General features: G+C 35.3%; 1 protein-coding gene across 1 annotated transcript in view; it reads right to left on the minus strand.

Annotated features, from left to right (window-relative positions):
• The window catches only part of LOC103200055 (activating transcription factor 7 interacting protein), a 101,470-nt gene extending 83,138 nt beyond the window's left edge, over positions 1-18,332 (minus strand). The window contains exons 1-4 of the mRNA XM_007944472.2: positions 16,760-18,332; positions 6,580-6,666; positions 5,095-5,240; positions 3,087-3,224 (exon numbers count right to left, since the gene is read on the minus strand). Of these exons, the coding sequence (XP_007942663.1) occupies positions 3,087-3,224; positions 5,095-5,240; positions 6,580-6,666; positions 16,760-18,329 (1,941 nt within the window). The 5' untranslated portion in view covers positions 18,330-18,332. The remainder of the gene's footprint in view (positions 1-3,086; positions 3,225-5,094; positions 5,241-6,579; positions 6,667-16,759) is intronic.
• Positions 18,333-18,920: the final 588 nt, after the last annotated feature.

Genomic DNA, 18,920 nt, shown 5'->3' on the forward strand with positions numbered 1-18,920 from the left:
CTATGAGTCGGGGCCGACTCGACGGCACATAACAACAACAACAACAGTGGAAAAATCTGAACGCAAACAATGAGTATGGAGATTGTGGGAGCAGTGGACTGTCAGCTATTCTGATGGGACCAACAGCCTGAATATTTCCAAGTGATGTTGGGACCTGAATATTGACCTAAAGATAAGCCCTGGTCGCCAAGGACTGCAGGGATGACTGCACTGGTGGCCTATGACTAGGAAAGGAAACAGCAAGGAGGGAGACAACCTGAGCTGTGGACTTTCCGCTGTCCAGAGGGCACAGCCGTTTTGACTGTTTACAAGCTGTAACCATTTTGGATATTTAAAGTGACCAAGGCACAGCCATTTCCAATCTTTACAAGCGGCAGCTATTTTGCATTTTAAAGTAGCAGCATTCTTATTCAGATTCCAGGGACCTAAGAATAGGCTACATTTGCCAAGGACGGCAGGGACATACAGGAAGTTGACAAAGGGAAAAGAGACAGGTGGTAAGCATGTAATTGCTACCAACTAGTGGACAGAGGAACACAGCACAGTACCCTGCTTATATAGATAACATACAAACAAAATAAAGAAAAAGAAAACAAAAATCGTGGGCAAGTCACTCCAACATACAATCACCAATTAAATATAAACACAAAAATGTCACAATGCCTCAGAAACAACAGAGCATCACAGTCCACACAAAAAAAGCAAGTTAAAGCAGGAGAAACAAGGGACCAGGATATAGATTCAAAACACATCCCTAAGGAAGACCCAGCTTTGGAACTCCCCGATAAGGCACTCAAAAGAATTATATTTATGTACCTTCAACGAATGAGAGACAGATCAAAGAAAATATTGACAAAATTGAGGAGAAAACCCTAGAACAGTTTCAAAAGACAATACAAGAACAAAATGACAAAATAAATGAAAAATTCAAAATGATACGAAATCTACACACAAAAATCCAGAAGATTAATACTAAATTTTAAGAAACAGATAACACACTGAATGAGCAAAGGAATAGAACTGAATCAGTGGAAGACAGAATTAGTACGATTGAAGGCAAATACCTCAATACTTCTTAGGAAATGGATCAATCACAAAAAAGATCAACAGAAAATGATGAAAGCCTAAGGTTCATGTGGGATACCATCAAAAGGAATAACCTATGTATTATCAGAATTCCAGAACAGGAAAAGACAAATAAAACCATAGAAAAAACTGTCAAAGATTTGTTGGAAGAAAATGTTTCTGGTATGATGAAAGATGAAACTATATCCATTCAAGCAGTCCAATGAACCCCAAACAGGACAGACCCCAAAAGAAAATCATCAAGACATATCATCATCAAACTCATCAAAACCAAAGACAGAAAAAAAAAGAATCCTGAAAGTAGCATGGGAAAAACAAAAAGTTACCTACAAGGGGCAACCAATAAGACTAAGCTCAGATTTCTCGGCAGAAACCATGCCAGCGAGAAGACAATGGGATGGTATATATAAAACCCTGAAAATGAAAAATTTCAACCAAGAATTATGTACTCAGCAAAAATGTTCCTCAAATATGATGGTGAAATTAGCACATTTCCAGATAAGCAGAAATTAAAGGAATTTGTTAAAACCAGACCAACCTTACAAGAGATGCTAAAGGGAGCCCTTTGGACAGAGAACCAACAACAGCAAGTAATAAGTGACCATTAACACACATGATGACATAACCCAGAAATCAACCCAGTCATAGAAATACCCAAAGTAAATAACCCTATAAGATTGTAAACAGAGAACCAGAGACCATCAAAATAAGGGCAATGACAAACCAAAAAGAGGGAAAATACTGTGTAGTTACAGAACCTCTAGATGGTAGGGAAGTCAAGACAACTACAAGATAGAATGGACTGTTCTAAACTTGGGAAAAAATTATAAATCACAGAGTAACCTCAAAGAAAAATGATAAACCTTCACATAAAAATTAAAAAGAGGAACAACACAAATATTTAGCAAATACTAAAACAATAGCAACGAAGGAAGTGATAACACGATTCAAAAACAAAACAAGCTCAGCCCAGAAAATTATATGGAACAAAGAAATCAATACCACAAAAAAGCACATAACAAAATTACAGCAACAAATTCATACTCGTCAATAATTACATATCTGGCAAGGGACTTATCTCTAAGATTTATAGAAAATTTCAATGCCTCAACAGCAAAGGGATTAACAATCCAATTGAAAAATGGGCAGAAGACATAATAGACACTTCACCTTTGTGGCCAGCAAATACATGAAGAGATGATCGTGATCATTGGGCATCAGAGAGATGCAAATCAAAACAACGTGATACCATCTAACCTCAGCACTGATGATAAGGTTCAACAAGATAGAAAATAACAAATGCTGGTGGGGATGTGGAGAGATTGGGACCCTCATACACTACTGGTGGGACTGTGAAGTACAACCACTGCAGAAAGCAGTATGGTAATTCCTTAGAAAGCTGGAATTAGAGATACCATTTGACCCAGCAATCCCCTTACTAGGTATATACCCTAGAGAGGTGAGAGCCAGGGCAAGAACAGATATATGCACATCCATGTTCATCACAGCACTCACTATTGACAATAGCAAAATGATGGAAACAACCTACATGCCCATCAACAGAAGAGTGGATGACCAAACTATGGTACACACATACAACAGAACGCTATTCGGCACTAAAGAATAACGTAGAGTTTGCAAAACACTGCATAACATGGATGAACTTGGAGGACATTATGCTAAGTGTAATAAGTCAATCACAGAAGGACCAATATAGTATTAGTTCGTTGTTGTGGAGGGTCAAGGAAAGGTTTATATATGAGGGAAAGTTTCTTTGCTGGCTGCCAGGGGTGGGAGGGAACACTGCAAAAAAAAAAAAAAAGAATGCATTGACCCATGTCACTTTAGTTTTGTGTATTTCACTATACATAAATTATATTTCAATAAAATGCATTAAAAAAAATAAAATGTCTTTTAGAGTTAATTTCAAAACTATATTCCAGAAAATAAGTATAAAAATGATGACACATGGAGTATGTAATTCACGTCAGTATACAAACCTGTAGTTCAGTAAGAACTGTTTTATGTCTTTTGTTACATTCAATCTTTTCCACTCGTGTTTTCAATTCTGCCAGAGTCTTATCAAACACAGCACACTGTAGCGTACACAATTTTTCTTCCAGCAACCACTGTACAACCTAAAGAAATATATATTCCTTTATTACTAGCAAAGAGGGAACTTTAATATGCAGCAAAGACTAAATATTCATTAAGCACTGATAAAAACTCTGAAAAACAAAAACTGGTAAGACAGCAGCAATACATTAAACCAGGGCTTTTAATGGCCCATTCCTGTTCGATACCCCTGCAAGAATTTTAATTTCCATCCCAGATAACGCTGAATTGGAATCTACAGTTTAACAAAATCTGCAAGAATCACCTGGGGATCCTGTTAAAATACAGATGCTGATTCAGTGTATCTGAGGTGGAAATACAAATTCTTTCCACAAGTTTGAACCAGAATGAACCAATTCAAAGCCCTGATACTAACTTATTTAATGAAGAAAACATGCTGGATTCCATAATGCAATGCTATCTGTTGAAATTCATAGCTTCTATAAATATCTACTTAAAAAGAGTAATATATACTAAAAATAGAAGATTTCCAGAGAGGAAAATTTTTTAAATAATTTGAAATTGAAGTTTTAGTATTTCTTCCCACATTGTTTACGTTCATGCATTGAAGCAGTTTATTCCCAAACCATAAAAAAAAAATTGAAGGAAAGGACTAATTTTAAATTTTCTAATCTAGTGTAGATTGATATTTTTGTGAGATACACTAAAAATGTGACTGTAATATCAAATTTCTATAAAGTATTTATAAATGCCTACTCTCAATTCCTTATTAAGCTCATCATGGACCCATAACAGGAGACTGGTGCTTGTCTGTGAACCACATTTAAATAACATTGTTCTAGAACCCTCATGAGAGCCTAGGTGCTGCAGTGGTTAAGCATTTGGGTGGTAACTGAAAAGTTGGTGGTTTCAACCCACCAGCTCCCCACCGGAGAAAGCTGTGGCAGTTTGGTCCCCTAAGAAAGATCACAGCCTTGGAAACCCTATAGAAGTTCTACTCTGTTCTATGAGTCAGAATCAACTCGACAGCAATGAGTTTAGTTCTTTCATAGATAAGGCAGACACAACTTTAATACATAAAAGTTTTCAAACTTCTTTCACATACCTACCTTCATAATGCTAACAGCTCTATCAGAAAGACTAAATAAGTATTATTACCTCATATAACAAAGAAATAAGAAACTGGAAGAAAAAAAAAGCTACCATTTAATTGCCTAACTATTCCTTTTCCTAGTGTGTGTATTTGTACTGTATCTTAGTAGAACACTGGTCTAAAGTAATATTATTTTGAGTTTCATCATTAAATACAAAAGACATCTTGAAAAATTATCTTCATCTGAGTTTCATATTCTTCTCTAAAAACAGAGCTTACTGTAACGTTTGTGAATACACTTTAAAAATTATATAAAACACTGCATATTCTCATTATTTCTATCTCTAGTGTAACAAATACAGGAGTGGGAAGTCCAAATATTCCCATTTCCTAGTCCTCCTAAAGGCCTTCTCCTACCATTTTTAATACTATGCCTATGGTATATAACCAAGATTTAGAATGTAGGGACTAGCTTATGATAAATACAAAAAGGTTAATATGTAAGACACTAATGTTCCCTTTTAATTAAAGAAAGTTCAATATGAGAAGAAAAAAGGAAAGCTGAAAACTGATACTGAGTTTTATTACTAAAGGAAAGAAAGAACTCATCATAACTATCACCTACAAAATCAAGTATGTAGCCATAAAAGAGTCAAAATACTTTTTACAATTAACTTCTCAAGAATAGTAATAGACTTTATAATTATAAGCACAACCAGTTTCTTCAAGTCCTCTCCTTCTATAATAAGCCTGAATATCAGTAAAATACAGAACAATAGCAAAGATCTGGAAGAATGAAGACTCTGATACATTTCATTTTCATTTATAATCTGTATCACCTTTTGTAGTTTCTGGTTAATGTCTCCTTTGGCTGTAATCTTTACTTGAAATTCTGCCTCATATTCTTCTTCCATGTACCGACGGCGTTTGGACTGTACATTGTCCATGTCCTCTGATTTAGAACGTTTTCTTCTGGAAAATTCATCTGAGAACAAAAAATATGATTAGTCAGGTATTTTATATTATAACATTAATGCCTATTCCTGATCCTCACCAAAATATTATTTCTATCACAATTGTATTCTTAACCAATTATTTTAGGTATTCTATTTTATGTATGCAATTATTTTATGTCATATTTATGTATCTCTTTTATGTTTTTTTTTTTTTAAATATAGGTAAGTAGCTTTTTGCATTAAGCTTGAAATGATTTTCAGTATGACAAATAAGAGATTCCTAATGACTAAGCAATGTAGAATGTGAACACAGAACATTCTTTCCTTGAAATCCTCGTTAAGATTGAGTTGTCTAGCAATTGTGTTATGTATAAGGGAGAAGAAATTATTTCATATTCACTTCCTATGCTAAATTTCATAAAGCACATGAATCGTCTAGCAAAATACAGTATTTATTTTCATATTTCTAACAACTGTGCATAGCTTTAATTATTTAATTCTTCCTCTTCAGTAAATATGAGAAAAATTATTACTTAATCAGCCTTAGGAAAATAACATAATAGTTATTCCTAACATAGCCTAAAGAATTTCAAATACATAAAATAAAATCGTCATTATAAAAGCACATTTGGCAAAGAATAGATATTTGAACACTTTTACTTATAGAATTTCTATTTCAAATATTACTGATATTCATAAGATCATAAGCAAATTTTATCTCATTTGTTTCAATATCTAAAACTGAAATTATTAAAATCTCTACATATTTTAAAAGGAAAATGCCTCATTTGACCATGCCTCTCTCTCTTCATCACCACCTATATATATGTCCCTATTTTCAAATCCAGATTGACTCTGTATCTTCTTATATTCAAATAACTTACTCAAGAGTACACAGAGAGTAACAAGACAGGAAGAGTGACAGATCCCAGGTTTCCCAATTTCTAGTCCAGTGATCTTTCTCATAAGCCTAACAATTCTCAGCCCCATCATTTCCCCTTCCTGTGAAACACATGAACCTAAGCAGACTGAAACATATTATAGGCCTACACAAAAATCTTATAGTCCAATGCTCTAAATGTAAATTTAAACAATTTCTCTCCAGACACTCAGATAGTAACTCACTAAATAGTAATTGTAAATCTTTCTTGTGGAACACAGAAAAGTATAAATAAAAGACTGAAGTATATGAGATAATTAATACTTTCAAAGAACTTTGGGTTAGCGATCAACATAATGATATAGTTGGGGCTTACTTAAATTGCAAAGTTTTACAATTATCTCATAGATAGAAATATTCCATGGTCTTAATAAGAGAAACAATTAATTTTTTAAACTAGCTAAAGTTGGCTTTGTACATGTGCATACTTTTCTCAGAAGGTCTTTCATCTTCTTCATGTATTATGTGTTCATCTTCCTGAGGTTTGCTGTCCTTTTCATTACTTTCGATTTCTGCTGTAACAAAAATAGAAAAGAAACTCTTACTTCCACTGGACTGCATTAACAGCTCATTAAAATTTTTATTTTTGGTTAACTATTCAGTTAATAATCTTATGAGATCAGCATTCTAAAATATGAAATTTTGATAGTAAGTACATCAACTGGTACAAATGAATGCCCAAATCCACTTTACAATTGTTTCTGCAAATTCATAAACCTTTAATATAGAAAATGATAATTAGTAGTATAGATTTTAAAAGAATCTTACGTAGTAATTTACTATCACCATAAAATTAATAAAATAACTACTATAAAGCATTTAGATTCCTTTACATTCAATTATTAAAGACTATAGTGGCTGTGGGAGCTCTGGTAGCATAGTGCCTAACATCTGACTGCTAACCAGAAGGCTGGCGGTTCAAACCCACCAGACACTCCTTGGAAGGAAGGTCGGGCAATCTACTTCCGCAGAGATACCATCTCAGAAACCCATGAGGGGTTGCTATGGGTCAAATGGGTCAAATCAACTGGACAGCGTGAGTTTTTTATATAGCGGCTGTAACAATTACAAAATGCAAACCACTGAAACTCAAAACACCTAACATATTGACCAGACAAGGCTGAAACATTATGTTCCTCGACTAGTTTAGAGATAGTTCATAAAGGAATGGAAAGCTATCCTAAAAACACCAAGTTTCACTTAAAAAATAGCTACTTTGACACTAGTGCCAACAAATATTACTTCATATCATTATAATCCTGACCATGAATAGTATTTTTTGCCATCATATATATGAGGAAACTAATGTTTAGAAAAGTTAAGTTATCTCCTAAGATCACACAACTAGTTAGGAAAGAAATCCAAATATTAAATCAATGTTTTTTTCTACTACATCATGATGCCACATCTTTAAGCAGTTATAAAAAGATATTGGAGGGAAGAATAGTATTAAATGTATTATACAAAAAAATATTGCTTAAAATGTCCTCACAACTGCATTCTGCTACAACAAGTAAAATCCCAGAGGTAATACAGTCTTAGTAAAATAGTCTCTACCTCTTCAACTAACTTAATTGTTACATTGGGATTAGGGTTTTACTACAAATCACTAATGCATCTCAATTTCAATTTTTTCTACTTACATCACTACAATTTGTTCCCCAGTGGCTTCAATAAAGCATGCAATGTTTCATCATATCCTGCAACTAATATTAAATAAGCAATCAAAAAGTGTATAACACTATATAAAGATATGACATAACTTTTCCAAATACCAGGGCTTTAATCCTAATGGACCTAATGACAGAAGTCAAGGTTAAAATAATTTAAAAGATCTTTCAGATGAAAATAGGCAGAGAAAAAAACAGGATCACTGTTGAGACTCTTATATTGATGAGACAGGATCATTCTATTGAGACTCTTACAAACACTTCTTTCATATTAAATAAAGCTAACCGAGTACTTGAAGATTACTAAAAATATTTTTTCCACCTTAAAATAAACAATGCATATTATCAAATTAATTTTCCACTTATTACCCTCTGCTCATTAGAAATGTTTAAAGACATAATCCTTCAACTTTAGCTTTAATTAAATAAATGTAAATTTGTTCCTCCTTTCTTGTAAATCACAAATACATCATGAAGCATTACAAATACTCTTTCAAATCTTCCTGAGTTAATACCGAGAATTGGTGATTCCTGAGCTTCCTAGCCCTCAGAGAGGTTCCAGAGACACAAAGTAAATGGGTGGCTTGAGATAAAAGGTTTGGGAAAAAACAAAACACACCAAACCCACGGCAGTGGACTCAATTACAACTCATAGCAACCCTATCAGACAGGGTAGAAATGCCCCATAGGGTTTCCAAGACTGCCACATCTTTCTCCCACAGAGTGGCTGGTAGATTCAAACAGCCAAACTTCTGGTGGGCAGCAGAGCACTTTAACTACTGTATCACCAGGTTTCTTTAAAAAAAAAAATAGAAAGTTTTATATAGCCTTTATTTAGCAAATCTTCGCATCACCTGAAGCACAAAATTAGTTACGGTTCCAATTAGGATACCTTCAATCAAAGTAGTCAGAACACAACAGAATAAATTGGCTTTGTTTGGTCTGTTTCTCTTAGTATGTTTCAGCTCTTTTTCCACTACAGGTGTGTCAAGCTTAGTTTGAGCTTCCTTCATTTCACTCAGAAAACCTTCTATCACCCAATTCCTACTTCCCTGATAAGGCTGCAAGATAAGACTGAGTTCTCAACACTTAAAATATATATTGTGATGTTTGAATAGATATATAGACTATCATGTACTATTAAGAACTTGGAATAAGAAATATAGTATTAACAGATTCTACAAAAGAGAGGTAAGGCCCTATTATTTCTTTCTTTTTTTTTTGGTTCACAAAGTTTCTAGAGAATCTCAGAGTAGACCTTCAACCCAGAGTAAGAAGCAAAGATCCATGTACAGAGACTTTCTTTTATAAAATCTTTCAAAATGTAACTAATTCATTTGATAAAATTCATTTTAATAGACTTAATATTAAAAAAAAACTTTTTATTGCAGTCTGGGTGAAAGTTTAGAGCAAACTAGTTTCCCATTCAATAATTCATACATATTTTGTTTTGTGATAACGACTGCAATCTCCACAACGTAATAAGCACCCATTCCACTTCTTCCCTGTTGTTTAGCATTTCCATTTGCCCTTCTTTCCTCTTCCTTCCTGCTTTCTGGGCTTTATCCCTGGCCAACTGCTGCCCTTTTGATCACCTTGGTTGACTGTTCTAAGGAGTGCATAATTCCCTGTTCATCATATAGGGCTATCTACTGTTTGGTTGGAAGGTTGGGCAATCCTACTTCTGTAGTGATACTGCCTCGGAAACCCAAGGAGGGGTCGCTATGAGTCGGGGCCAACTCGACGGCACATAACAACAACAACTGTCTGGTTGAAAGTTAAGCCATGAGGGTGAGTTCAGTTGCAGGCTTGAAGGGTCTAAGGGCCACAGTCTCAGGGGTTCCACCAGTATCTATCAGACTAGTAAGCCTGATCTTTTTTATGGTTTTGAGTTTTGTTCCACATTTTTCTCTCACTCTATTCAGGACCTTCTACTGTGACCTTGATCAGAGTGGTCAGCAGTAGTAGAGAGGCACCATCTAGTTCTTCTGGTCTCAGGGTCATGGAGGTTGAGGTTTACACGGTCCATTAGTACCTTTGGACAAACTGTTTTGGACAAACTGTTTTATTTTCTTCATTATTCTTTGCTCCAAAGAGGGAGAGGCCAATAGTTGCATCTTAGATGTCTACTCCGCAGCCTTAAGACCCTAATCACTACTCACCAAAGTAGGATGGACTTTGTCTTTTAGACTGTATTTTGCCAACTGACCTAGATATCCCTGAAGACTATGGCCTTAAATCTCCAAGCCTAGTGATTTCATTCCCTCAAGGTATTTGGTTATGGGTAAGAAGTTTCTGTAACTTTGTCCCTCACATAGGCATTTTTATATACAATTTTAGGTGGCTCTTAGGGACTCCTTAAACTCATCCAAATACTCAGGTTAAGAATGATGCTTTTAGAGAATCTGTCTTTATTCACAGAAAGTTACTGTTATAATTACTCTGGTTTGGGACACAGCTTTAAAACAACAGTTCTATTTATGGTATTCCTTCTTTTCAACCAGACTAAACACTCACTAAGGGCTCTCATCAGATTTTGTAATTTTGGTAACTCTAAAACTCTAGAAAAGACTTTAGACAAATTAGGTGCTTAATACCTATCTGGTAACTATTATCTTTAATAAGTAAAGGTAGAAAAATTGTGTTGTAGAGGATTTAAAGACAGAATTTACATTAAGGAGTTAGTTTCCCACTTTCATAATTACATAGGCGCTCTGGTGGTATAGTGTGTAAAGCATTTAACTGCTAAGCAGAAGGCTAGCAGTTCAAACCCACCAGCCACTCCTCGGAACAAAGACTGGGCAATCTACTTCCGTAGAGATACTGCCTCGGAAACCCAAGGAGGGGTCACTAGGAGTCGGAATCAACTCGACAGCAGTGAGTTTATATAATTTTATTCCAAGGAAATATGGATGAAACTATTGCTTTAGAACAAAAGCTGGCAAACAGTTTCTGTAAATGGCCCAAGAGTAAATATTTTCAGTCTTCTCTGTCACAACTATTCAATTATTTCCTTATAGGGGGAATTATCCATAAATAATAAGTAATATGAAAATGAATAGGTATGACTATGTTAAAAACTTTACTTATGAACACAATAGAGATCACAGGTTATAGATGGCCAACTCCTTGTCTTTGATTACTTACTCCACAAGAATATTTAAAACAAACGAAAGAATTTTGTAAGTTTATTACAGACAATATACCCATTAAAAAATGGGCAAAGGAGATAAACAAGCAATTCACAGGTAAAGAAATAAAATGGTCAATAAAGGTAAATATTTTCAAAGTCACAAGAGGTATTAGAAAAATGTGGTATTGGTAATGTGATTATTTTACAGACAGCAATATTTTAAAGTTTTACTTAACCAATACAAATTTCCAAATAAGCTCTCCCTTAGTATATTTCTAAGGAACTCTGGTAGCATGGTGCCTAAAGCATCTAACTGTTAACCAGAAGGTTGGAGTTTCAAATCCACTAGTCACTCCACGAAAAGAAGACTGGGCAAACTACTTCTATAAAGATTTACCACCTCAGAAACCCAAAGGGGGTCACTGTGAGTCAGGATCGACTCGATGGCAGTGAGTTTGGTTTGTTTGTTTGTTTACTTACTTACTGGTATATATCTATGCTCCCTTTAAAGTAACACTCAAAATAAAAGTTGTGTATATTTTATTTTCTCCAATTCTCCTCCCATTGTTTCTTAAACTAAAATCTAATCAAACTTTCAACTCTAGTATTCACCAAAACTGCCTTTCATCAGTATCAACAATGATCTTCAGGTCATTAAACACTGCTTTTCCATCATACTTAGACAAAGCATTATTTGACATAGTAAATACAGCTGAGTTAATCACTACCTCCTCCTTGCAATATTCTCTTCACTTGATTTCTAAGACACCTCAATATCCTGGTTTTCTTCCTACCACAACAGTGGTTCTTTGTCAGTCTCCTTTACTGGTTCTTCCTTCTCTCCCCAACCTCTACACTTTAGAATTCAAAGAACAAGCTCAATCTTTGGACCTCCTCTTCTCCATTTATACTCAGTCTCGCAGGTGATCTCCTCTAGTCATGCGACTTCAATTAGTGCCTATATGCATCCCAAATTTTCCTACATAATCCAGTTTCTGCCTTGAAATGCAGACTTATGTATCAAATTTGCATAACAACTGTCATCTGAAACTGATCTTCCTCCTACTCTACCTTATCAAAACCTGCTTTGGTCTCTCTTAATTCTAAAAAGAAAAATCTGCAATTTAGACACTGGTGCACAGGAATAAGATATTCCATTAAAAAAATAGTCAAATACCTACAAAATAGCCAAATATAGATGGCTTAAGATAATGTCTTAGTTCTCTTGTGCTGCTGTAACAGAAATACCAAAAGTGGACATCTTTAACAAACAGAAATATGTTCTCTTACAGTTTAGGAAGCTAAAAGTCCAAATTCAGAGTGCTAGCTCTAGGGGATGACTTGGCTAAAAGTCTGAGTTCGGAGTGTCAGCTTTAGGGAAAGACTCTCTCTCTCTCTCTCTCTCTGGCTTCTAGGTGAAGGGTCCTTGACCTTGGGATTCAGTTCTGCTTTCCAGGCCCACTGGAGCAAGCTGGAGGCTTCTCCTGACTCACACAGCAGGCTGCTAAGGCTGACAAATCCAAGATTGGCAGGCAAAATGGCAGATTGTTGGCTCACAGGCTGCAAAGGCAGCGATCCCAAAATTGTTAGGCAACACGACAGGCCTCTGGTTCAAGTCCAGGAATTGGAAATGATGATGGGCCAAATGCAGGATCCCAAAATGAGCCAAAAATCTATGGGACAGTTCTCAAAGCTTCTCCATATATACTGGAAACAGGCCATACCCCAAAGGCAACTCCCCTTCAACTAACTGGCTGCTCACAGCAGATTCTACCATGGAATATACCACATCCAATCTCATTATGGGGAATAACTACATCTAGCTGCCTAGCCACTCAAAATCACCACCCAGGCAAGTTGACACACAATCTTAACCCACAAATGATGAAGAATTTTAACTGAACACAAAAGAAATTATCAGCAAATTGTAATGGATTAAACTGAGTTAATTCTAGCACTAGTAACCTAAAGCAAAAATAGAAATCTTGAATTCTATTCCCATGCAATTATTCTCATTAGCATCCTTTTTTGTTCATCTTATGTACCTTAAAGAGCCAATGAACAGGAAAGAATATCAACAAGGTATTTTAAAATCTAGAAGTATACCAGAATTCATAATTTAAAGTCTGGCTTTTTACAAAAGTCTAAAGCAGACTTTTGTACTCAAATATGTTAATTAAAAAAAAAAGCATCAGTAGCAGTAGCAGGTGAAGGAAGGAAAACCATCAGAAATAAAATGAGAAGGGCCAAAAAGAGGGGAAAATGAATAATGTTGTTGCCCATAATCTAAGGAGAGTTTCAGAGGGAAGGAAACTGTTATTAAGAGGCCATCCAATTCTGAGAGAACACCAAAGGCAAAGAAAAAAATGCCCATGGATTCAGAAACATGGACATCAATGTCACTTCACGGAGAACAACTGGTAAAAATAAAAATTCAACAGGTTGATGAGTTAATAGGAGAAGAAATAGTCCTAGGTTTGTTCATATAACTTGAAAAATGGCTCTGAAAGTGGAAAAAGATAAAATAGTAACTAGAATTTGGCTGTTACATGGAAAACATGACTAATGTGTGTACCACTTCTGCTGTTGCTTGATTTTTCTTAGAGAAATTTTTATTTTCTAAGCCTTCTGACAAAGACTGTAATTTTGATTATTTAGTGAGCATCAGTTATTATACACAAACCCAAACCCAAACCCAACACACTGCCATAGAGTCAATTCCAACCCACAGCAACCTCCACTGGGTTTCCAAGGCAATAAATCTTTACGGAAGTAGATTGCCCCATCCTCCTTATGTGGAACGGCTAGTGGATTTGAACTGCCAACTTTCTGCTTAGCAGTCAAATGCCTTAGGTACTGTGCCACCAGAGCTCCTTAGTAATTATACAACAGTATGTTATAACACAAAAGTATCTCAGGGCCTACTAACACATCTGCAATACTTTTTGGGGATTTTTCTTCTGCTTTTGTAAAATAAAATTCATTGATTTCTGATAGCTGTTGGCTTGTTGTTTGGTTTTGTTGTTTTTTTTTTTTTTTGGTTGCTGCTCATACCTGTCCTAACAGCTACATTAAAACAAATTTGCTAAAGAAGTGCCTGAAATGATAGAAGGTTTATAATGTTTTTCTAATATTAGTAAAGCACATAAATCTCAGTAGCCAGACTTCTAAACTTTAATTTGTAATTCTATGTTCTGAGACATTAAAAATTAGTCAAGAAAAAAATAAATGATGAACATATCACCTCTCAGCAATACAAATAACAAGCAACAGATTCTGTTGCCATATGAAAAAAACAGTATAGTTTAAGAATCAATGAAGAAACCACACTTAAACTCACAGTATATGAAATTTCCTTCTGAGAAGGATAAAACACACACAAAATAAAAGGTTACCAACTAAGAAATGATAACTATCATTAAACTTACTGTGCTAATAGCATGCCATGAACTAAAAATCTAAAGGCAAGCAACCAAAGCTAAATCCAGTTTTTAACTTTCAAAATACACCACATGGACAGCTAAATAGTCATCTCTCTACATTTAACTGCATTGTGTAGGATGGTGTCCAAAGCTCTTACAATTAGAATATCAAGAATTTAAGGTAAGAGCTATAAACTCATTAAATAGCTGCATATGCTGCAACTTGCAATGTCTTTCTTATACCAACTGCCATAAGGATTTTTAAAGGTCTTCCCCCAATGTCATTCTCCATATAAATATTTACTGAATGAATAAGGTTTACCCTAAATCGTGCCTACTATCTTTCTACAATGCAAATTTTATCATATCATTCTCCTGGGTTTGAAATCCTCAATGGCATCAAAATGCTTCAGCATTGTAACCAAGGTCCTCCATAATATACCACACTTGCATTATCATTTGTTCACTCTACAATTATTTACTGAGCACTTACTTTGTACCAAAGGAGCTCTGGTGGTGCAGTACCTACGGTATTTGACTGCTAACCAGAAGATTGGTTGTTCAAACCCACCAGTCACTCTGTGGAAGAAGACAGGGCAATCTACTTCCGTTAAGATTTACTACCTTGGAAACCCAATGGGGGTCGCTATAAGTCAGAATAAACTTAATGGCAGGGGGTTGGGTTTGGTTTTTTTTTACTTAGTACCAGACACTGTACTGACCTGATGATGGTAGCTTAAAGCCAAGGGAAAGCAGTTATGGTGGTACAAAGATATTAGATTCTAGATCTATTATGAAGGTAGTACCAACAAGATCTCCTGAGGTACTGATATGGAGTGTGAAAAAAACACAATAAAAATAACTGCAATGTTTTTGACCTTAGCAAGGAAAAGGATGGACTTGCCATTAAGATGTATTAACCTCAGTAAACTGACAGGTAAGCGCCTCCCTGAATACATCTTGTGCCCTCATAAAACTGCTCTCTAAATTATCAGAATATCAATTTAACATTATCACTGTATTCATAAAATTGTACTTGCTGATCTTTAATTCCTGCCTGTATCCTGAAGGTAAGTACTGAATTTTTCCTTTAAATAACCAGAACCAAGAAGAGGCTAGCCTGTCCTTCCAAATAGGTTTGGTGAATGAATGCCCTCTGGAAAAGAAATCAACTTATAATTTAAAAAAAAGAAAACACTCTGTCTCTGAAAAACTGATATATTAGAGAAGAGATTTTTGTCTCTGTCTCTCCTAAGCATGACTTTTTTTGTTTCTTTCAACAAACTAGAAACCAGATACTGTGTAAGATCATTCCTCTCATGGAGCTTTATGTCTCAGAGGATACGATACCATGGGAAAATAAAGATATTCATCCAAGTCTGAAGGGGGGATAAGAAGGTTTCATACAGGAATGATGCTTGAATTTGATCATGAAAATGAAATGAGATTTTTCCCACTGTCTCCTTTTTCTCTGGGAATAACAAGAGATGGCATTGCATAAACCATAAAGTTTTTTATAATGAGTTTGGAATTAACCTAAAAATAATAGAAAACTAATGAAAGGGAGAGACATAATCCAATTTTTAAAATATGGGTTACTGGGAGATCATTCAGAACATGGGGTGAAAGGGAAGAGGTTACAATCAAGAGGGGAAAGGAAACAAATAGGTAAGTCTTTATCAAATTAATAGTCTACCCTCAAGGTTTCTGGCCTCGTGCAATGGTGGTGCCATTATCTGGACAAAGAACATTAAAGAATAAGATTTCACTAGAAAGATTAACTGAAAATATGACTTCCTAAACTTGAAGCAATTAAAATAAATCACTAGGCTTTTAGACTCTTATTTGGTTGCCAAGTGATAGCAAGAAAGAACAAGTGCTGTAACTTTGATCATTATGTACCGAATTGAAATTGTTATCTAATAAAGTATGTTGGTCCAGCTTATCTCTATTTCTATATAAATCCCTTAAGGGCAAGAGCCATAAGAGTCATTACTACTTTTTTATCATCTCCCTTCTCAACAGTCAGCACAATGCTGCTCACAGAGTGGTTACTTCGTAATTTAAATTCTGTGAAGTTAAGAGATCCCTGTATTCACCACCATTCTCAACTTTTTCTCTGCAATTAAAAGAAATTTAATGGAGTAAAATTCGCATTGTGGTGTGGACACAGACTTTCAAATTGGAAACGTTTTCATCAGAACCTTGTGAATCATACCGTGAAGCACTGAGAAGTGTCTTCACAGTTGCTCAGTAACTAAAATCATGAATATGTTAATGATATTAAATTGACAGTAAAAAATTTCTACTTTATTTTTAAAAAAAAAAGTTTATTAAAACATTTACTAATCAAAATTTTTTAAATTTTAAATAATCTGCTAACCTGGAGAGCATGTCTCATTCTGTGATGTAACTTCAGACTCATCCTTTTCACCTGAAATATCCTCTTCATCAGAGAGGACCAAAAAGGCTTCTTTTGGTAAACTCTCGCTACTTTCTTGTTTAGATGGTGAACCAAAAGAACCTTCCATTTTCTCTTCCAAATCTGGATTTGTCTCATCAATTGGAAGGAGGGAAGTTTTAGAGAAGCAAGGAAGTTCATCTTCAGCAGGTGCAAGCTTTTCCAAAATAGGAATAATTTCATCTGTCTCCATGGAATCAGTGTTTTCTAACATATTTGCATTTTTATCATCTTCTATAACATTTTCACTAATGGTTTCTGCAAGGTCTGAAGAATTTTCATCTTCATTTTTCTCACCTTGATCAATTTCCATACTACTAGATATAGCTTCTTCTCTAAGAACAAGCTCTGGGATACCATCTTCCTCTACCTTCTTTTCATTTTCAGGAAGCAGATCTGAACAAATAATGGTTTCATCTGTTTCTAGAGTTTCTTCATTAGCATCTGTAGCACCTTTGTTTTTCTCATCAAATGAATCTGTACTCTGAATTTGGTCTAAGTTCTCATCATCCCTATTTTTTTCAAGAAAATCATCACCTTTATTGCTACTAGGCTCTGTTGTTTCAGGAACTGCTTCACAAACTGGTACAGAAGTTGGTTCACGATCAGACTGATCATCAGAGGCCAGTGTTCCAGAGGTCCGTTCATCAGAGGTCAGTTCGTCAGAGGCTGGTTCATCCGAGGTTGGTTCAACAGTGGCTGGTGTTCCAGAGGCCAGAGCACCAGAGGGCAAATCACCAGAGGCCAGAGCACCAGAGACCACATCACCAGAGGCCAGATCACCAGAAGCAGCTTCATCAAAGTGGGGTTCATCAGATGCAAGTTCACTAGAGACGAGTTTATCAGAGGTGAGTTCACCAGAAGCGGGTTCAGCAGAGATGGATTCATCAGAGGCAGGTTCACCAGAAGAGGGTTCACCAGAAGTGGGTTCACCAGAGGCAGGCTCACCAGAAACTAGATCACCACAGACTGGATCACCACAGACTGGGTCATCAGAAGTTCGCTCACCAGAAGCAGAATCACTAGAGGCAGGATCACCAAAGGCCAGTACTCCAGAGGCTGAATCTCCAGAGCCCTGATCACCAGAGGCCAGAACACCAGAAGGTGGTTCAGAAGTCAGCTGACAGGCTGCTTCAGCAGTTACAGTATTAGAAAATAAAGGTTCACTATTTAAATCATCATTCTGCTTGTTTTTAACATTAACATTTAGGACACAAGGTGTTTCTTTCCATTCTGCTTTACTTTCTTCAGGGTCAAAACAAAGTTCTTCGATCCCATTAACCTCTTCCTTGTCTTTAATATAATCCATATTTTCCAAAGGTGAGGTTGGATCCAAATCTCCATTTTCATGGTTGCCATTTAACAGCTTGACGTCAGTCTTCAACAATTCTTCTTTGACCTTGTAGACTACTTCAAGTTGTTGCCGATCACTCACTCTCATTGTTTTTCGAGCCTTGAAGACTTTTTTCTGAGGTTCTTCTATACTGTCCATTTTGAATCTTTAAAAGAGAGAAAGAGAGCGAGTGTTTAATAATTGAAACAGAAGTCACCTGATTTATATTCTTCTGCAAATTAATAAGAGAACTAAACAGAACTTAATGAAATTTTAAAATAGCATATAGAAAAGGTCATAATAATCCTAATTTTCATATTTCCTAGATTTAAATAATACAAAATTAATAAATGAGTATAATCCAGACTAGAAGATCAATTACAAGTAAGTATTAGGACAAAAAGGATTTATTTTCATTTTCAGTAAGCTAATGAGATTCACAGAGCCTGGAGGAAATATATAAACATTAAAAAGGAGAAGATTAACAATTTGGTTAACAAAGAAAATGAAGAAAATCAGTCAGTAGGGGAATAGGAAAGAGGTATAAGATAAGAAAAAAAGAAAAGGAGAATTAATGAACAGGAAAATAAAAATATTAATAAGACATTGCCATCAAGAAAGTGAAGACAACCCACACAACAGGTGAAAATATCTGCAAATCATTTATCTGATAAGAGACATGTATTTTAGATAGATTAAGTATCTAGTATATAAAGAAATGTTATAACTCAATAATAGAGAGAAATAATT

Source organism: Orycteropus afer, unplaced genomic scaffold (genome assembly GCF_000298275.1).
Source record: "Orycteropus afer afer isolate SDZICR_OR568_19922 unplaced genomic scaffold, OryAfe1.0 scaffold00126, whole genome shotgun sequence".
NCBI lineage: Eukaryota > Metazoa > Chordata > Mammalia > Tubulidentata > Orycteropodidae > Orycteropus > Orycteropus afer.